The following is a 6,198-nucleotide window of genomic DNA, read 5'->3' as shown; positions in this document are numbered from 1 at the left end:
TTTCACAGTGACATTTGGCTCACATGAGGTGTTGAGACCCAGAGTCTATACCTAGAAGGCAAGTTTCAAGGAGAACTAAGATGGAATAAAAACTTTTCATATTCAGGAAGAACTTAAACCATGTTCTATATTTGTTGGAATTTCTTTTTTTTAAGACTCCATAGCTTATCTTTAAAGTGAACCAGCTCTTTCCAAAACAACGGTTCTTCCAAAATATGGCACCATGGCAGATGGACCAGTCTCTAGGCCCCAGGCTGCACCCCTTAGCTTACCTCTCTGTATCTACTGGCTGCTCCACGCACCACAACCAGCTCCAGCCACTTCAGACTGTCATTCAAGGTACCCCAGAAACATTAATGGTGTGGACTTAACTTTTTGCTGATCAATACATAACTTAGCAGGATCTTGCATTTGACTGATGCCTTTACTTGTGCTACAGATCCTGAGTGGTCATGGTAACCACAGCCACACAAACTGTTCAGGAAGGACCAAATCTCCCCGTTTCCAAAATTCACTAAGAACAACAAACCTGGTTTTGCTCCACACAGTTAAAGATTTGAACATGATTGACTCACACCAGCCAAGAATAGGATAAGCAGGGGGCAGACAGAAGAGGGGGTAGATGCCACTGTGTGCAAGCACCTGGGGGGAAGGCAGCAAGAGGCAGGGGTCAGCCCACGTGATTCTTGTTGCCTGCCCAACCACCACCTGCCCCCCTGCTGCAGTGGTGTGTGGGTGTGAACAGATATTAAACACCCCTACCCCCTGCCAAAAAAAAAATTAGATTCTACACATGGAAAATTATAACAAATCTCCTCTTATGTCCAGAGTCATCTTAGATTCAGGCAGACGCGACAAGTGCTCTCATGCAACAAGATGAAAATCGAGAAATAAATCCATCCCCATCTCAGCCTGGGGAAGGAAGAGAGACCTCCTTTTCCCCTCCATGTGGGCCAAAAGGAATGGGGAACATCAAGCACACACATTCTGCTACCCCACAGCACAACTCTGGAAGAAGGCAGTTGTGATACCATTTGTTTTCGTTGCAATGCTGTTGCTGGAGGACAATTGCATCTCAGCTTGCCAAAAGTCTACAGAGCTTTAGCTGGTCAGGTGATAAGGACAGAGGTATAACACGACTGGCATTGTCTTTGCTGACAGACAAAAACAAAAGGCCTTTTCTGTCTGTCCCCCCAAAGCTCGAGAAGGGGAAAAGGTATGTAAAGCAACGATTGTGCTGTTTCCACACAGAGAAGAATACAAGAAGGGGCGTTCTGTTCTACACTGGACATTCCTTCAATTCATCATTTATAAGCTTTGATCAAACCCAGGCAGCAACGCTGCTTGAGAAAGCCTCTTTTACAGTGATCAGGGAAACAAAAGCAGTTAAAAAGACATAGGGTACATCTGCTTTCTTTATCCATCATAGCTGGACAACTGGTACTAAAAGGCACTTCACACAAACAACAATGAAATGTTGATATCCTCTGCCCCAGAAGGACAGTTTAAAAACCCAGTGAATCTTCTGCATAATCAACATTTTTACTGTTTCAGGTCTAACTTCATCTAGCTTTGTAGTCTGTTACCTTGCAAATTATAGCAAACCTCAGAACAAGAGAGGAAGAGACTACAGTTTACAGAAATACTCATTTACAGAATTTATTTTGGGCTTACATTGATCCACAATAGCTCAGAGTGGTGCAGCATGTTAACAGCAGATATTCACTGGTTAAAAAGGAAAAGGGGTACATGTGTTCAATGCATACACATTACAGCATGAACACGACATTCACAAATGAAGCATTAATTCGCCCTAATCCTATGTGTTCCTGCCCAGGGCCTGAAGGGTCAAGGCCTATTAAGCATCTTTATTAAATGAAAGCTATGTGGAAGCAATGAGAATGTTAATATTTGGGAGTGATATTGAAGAAAAGCCAGAACAGAAGGAAAGGGACCCTGAGAGAAAGATTCAGGAGGACAGAAACAGGATTCAGCTTGGAAATGTGTATTCAGTAGACCTTGGGAGAATCACATAGCACAAAAAATACCCAAAAGGAAAGAAGCAAATGACTCAATACTGAAGGAGCTGAGAAGTGATGGACATGAGCAGCCCAAATAAGCTGCATCCCAAAGCTGCATTTGAACAGCAGAATATTCTTACCATATTTGTTTTAGCATCCATCTGGATTTGTGTATGCAAATGTAGTTTATTCAGGGCACAGGTTGGTCGAAGCAACATATTTAACATGCACAGAAACCACGGCTCCAAACTTCATACAACAGAGGGTGAGCAATGGTGAACTACTGCAGCTGCTGAACCTTCACTTCTGTATTGATGTCTCAGCCACACACCCAGTGACACTTAGAGGCAGGTGTCCAGGTTGTAGCCCTACTGGTCTAGAGGCAAAAGGAATCAGGACTCACTTAAAGGTGGACTTTTGATTACTCTGACTCATCCAGTTTAGCTCCACAGTTAGGACGGGGAGTAAACTTCTCGTAGCAGGGAACTCACCATGTTTGCTTCTCTCAAGGTAATTAACACTAACAGGTACTACACATAAGGAGCACAGACAAGTACCAAAGGACTGTCTTAATTTTAAGGCAGAAGCTAGGGCTTTCTTTACAATTGTGTACTAGATTTCTACAAATAGGAAGAATAGGAGGCTCCTTCCTGGATTCTGTATCAATTAAACTACTATAGAAAAACCCATGTACATTGAAAATAAAGAGACAGATCATTTTACCGTAAAGATGCATCAAGAGCCTGACACTTCTTAACAGAAAACCTGGACTTTACCTATTCCCTTCAGTCCCTCCCAACATAGTGAAGAAGGCATCCTACACTAAAAGACCCTCACAATGCACGGTTTGCTGTTAGGGCATCAGTCACCTGCTAGGAAGATTTCAGCAGCCAAAACCTAAATAAACCAACCATTAATGTCACTAAATAAGGCCACAAATTGTTTACTGCTATGATAATTTTTGCATTTGCTCATTAGGGTATAAAGAGCAGGTAAACAGAGCTCTCAAAAGAAGGAGACCGACTCATTGAATTAAGTGTCTGTTGCTCCACGGGAGACAGTAATTGCACTGCGACACCACTCACACAGTAAAGAGCTTCAAACTGACAGGAAGGAAAAAATTAAAAATTAAAGACCTGTGTTTTAATTAAACCCCATGAAAGTCAAGAGCATGGATGGAAGAACAAGCAGCTAGATCAGGTGAGCCAAGCTTGAGACTGGGACTGAATCAGACTCTTCCTGAGCAAGAGAAACAGGATCCCCTGTCCTGGCATCCAGATCTCAGATTTAGCTTGAGTCCTGAAAGCCTAGAAGTGTGCACTGGAAGCAATAAATTGCAGCATATGGAAGCGATCATGCTGAGACACTCTGCAGGCAAAGCAAGTGGTTAGTATTTTAAAGTTTCACAGCTGCAGCTCTGCTTTTGCCTCTCAGGCCTCAGACAGACAACATGTGATGCCAACTCCAGTTTAAGTAGCCACCAAGAAACAATGTAAACCCTACATACTATGTCAACTTCACACAATCTGGTGTAGAATTACCCCACAGAAAGAAATGGGGACAAAACTCCAATTTTAGCATAAGTGGTAGTATTGGAGTGATGCTGTATTCATTACCGTCCAGGAATTATGTGAGGCAAGAATTCTTGGGTGATATCTAACTGGACTGACTGCACAGCTGGGATAAGGATGCAAGGCATTCTTCATCAGGGCTTCTAGATCTCACCCCCAAAAAAAATCCTTGCCTCTTGCATCAGTGTGTCATCTGCCTATTACTCTGTGATAAGCTGCAGTTTGCTCAAAGCAAGACAGCTTATTACTTGCCTCCCTACCACCCCAAGTTAATGTGTTGTAATAGCCACCTACAGCATGCACCTATCTTGGGATAACTACGCTCCCATCCACCCTGGATCCTCGTGTACAAAACCAATATAAAGTGACACTGGTGTCTTCAATAGTCTCTGTCTGATAATTACATACTAGTAGCTTAGAAAAAAACAAAGGAGAAAAAAATCCAGCCAGATACTCATTTTGATCATTAGCTAGATGCTGTATCCTATAAAATGAGGAGTTATGCATCTATTGTAAGGTAATTTACACTGACCTTTGCAAATGTTTTCCTTCCAGTCAACTTCCCCCCCGCCCCTCAACACCTGCATTTCTCTCAGATAAGATTTTGTTTGAGCAAAATACTGAGCTATTAAATGACAAAGGAAAGTTCATTTTCTCCCATTACAAAAAGTTTTTCCAACTGGCCAAGAGTTAAAAGTAATATTTGTACATGGGATGTGTTAATGAAACAATGAACAGCATTCCACTACAGAACCTGACCAAGTTACCAAGGTTTGAAAACAGTCAAACTCTGTTCTCCTGCGTTTTTTAAACATGCATCCAAACTGACTAACACATGCATGTGCTGCAGTATTTAACTCACTAATCTACTCTATGGATTTGCACTGAGCTGATACCCCACCATACTTTATTGAGAAAGGAAAGAAATGGAGGTGAATAATCATACTGATCGTATCAAAGTCTCATTCTGAGACAGGTAGTTCCAAGTGATTCCTACCTTCTCCATTCACTGCTCATGTGAATTCTTTGCATTTCAAAACCTTTTGTGCTGGGATTGTCCACTATCACTGCCATTTTTAAATAGGCATATGGGGGTCATTACAGGCTAGGAAGACTTGATACAACAGATAGAAAACAACTGATTTTTCTGATGTGCTGGACCCATGATTTAGGCAACTTACTGGATTTATAATCTGAGTACAGATATACAATGGGACTACTAAAATTTCCTTTGGAAAGTGCTCTGAGAATAGCAGACAAAAATAAATAAATATTAAAAAACAAATGCAGCTTTGGTCATTCAAAGGCTTATAGTGCCAGAGTAGGCAAAACAAGATCATACGTACTTCCTCAATGAGGACTTTATCCATGACAAACTCCAAGTTTCAATCCTCAACATACTGCAAGCCTATTCAAGCATAACTTGCCATCCTTTCAAGTAAGGTAGTATATTTCTTGTGGTTCTTGAATTCAAAAATAGATGGTAATAATAGAAATTGTTTCTGATCTTGTAGCAGGGACTAGCATCCTGAGATTCTATGGTGGTTGAGCCCAAAGAAGATGTTTCAGCTAAGACAACCTGCCACCACCTTTTTAAACCAGGTCATCTCAGCCTGGAGCATCCCTTGCCCATTTGGCTATCAAAAACTGCCTTTCTGGACATGTCAGCCTATAAAAAGTACTAACCTAACCTGCTACTGCTTGGCTTTTTGAGTCTGTTGCAAAAGATTTTCTCTCTAAATTTCAGGCAGAGCAAAATAAATGCAAGTGAGTCACGATAAAGTACGTTTTTTAGTGGGAAGATCATTTGAAATTCAGGATAAGGTTAATTTGCCTCCATGTTGTTTGGTCTAAAATAGGACTGTATGTGCCTTTGGAGTCTGTAGTAGGTATACGCGTATGAACTGAAGTATCAGACTTGAAAAGTGATTCGGTGTTAAAACACGTGAGCTGAGAGGATCAAATCTCACACCCAGCATGGAAAGATCCAGGTCAATATTCTAGCACGTTTGGAATTCTGCTACCACTGCCCAGCAGCTTTAAATCAAGTAAACTAATATTTCAGTAGACCTCAAACCAAAGAGCTCCAAAACGGACAGAATTTACAGCTTATACATTCCACGGGCGTGTCTCTCTAGTGTTCCACAAGGAAAGGCCACACACAGTAATAGCCTTATCAATATATTGGGATTTAGCCTAGAAGGGTCTGGAAACAGTCACCATTGAAAATGAAGCCTTAGTTCTGCCCACTTCTTTGCACTTGTTTTACACTACAAATATCTAATCACCTGGAATTTCTCATACAAGTTTACAGGCCCCTTCAAAAGCTTTATAGATTGCATTGAGATTTTAAGTATGCCACAAGTTCCAGACAGGGGATTAGACCCATTTTACAGACAAACTGTGGTAAATACGAATTTAGAAGAACTTGCCTGACATGACACCAAATCTGCTGCATTTCAAGACAAACCCACAGAGTTCTGCTCAGCCTCTTCACTTTACCCACAACACCTCTCTCTTCTGAATCTCAAAACTAAAGCTCCTGTGCATATGGACACCAAAGCAAAGCTAAACCAAAAAGGGTCTCCAAGATCTGAGCTTTTAAA

At 41.4% G+C, this 6,198-nt stretch overlaps 1 protein-coding gene across 1 annotated transcript in view; it reads right to left on the bottom strand.

Annotated features, from left to right (window-relative positions):
- The window catches only part of PACS2 (phosphofurin acidic cluster sorting protein 2), a 114,803-nt gene extending 110,137 nt beyond the window's left edge, over positions 1-4,666 (bottom strand). Inside the window, exon 1 of the mRNA XM_019528356.1 lies at positions 4,590-4,666. Within this exon, the coding sequence (XP_019383901.1) occupies positions 4,590-4,666 (77 nt within the window). The remainder of the gene's footprint in view (positions 1-4,589) is intronic.
- Positions 4,667-6,198: the final 1,532 nt, after the last annotated feature.

Source organism: Gavialis gangeticus, unplaced genomic scaffold, assembly GCF_001723915.1.
Source record: "Gavialis gangeticus isolate Ggan-Ray unplaced genomic scaffold, GavGan_comp1, whole genome shotgun sequence".
NCBI classification, from domain to species: Eukaryota; Metazoa; Chordata; order Crocodylia; family Gavialidae; genus Gavialis; species Gavialis gangeticus.
The sequence above is the reverse complement of the archived record's forward strand: the minus strand, read 5'-3'. Positions and strand labels throughout refer to the sequence as shown.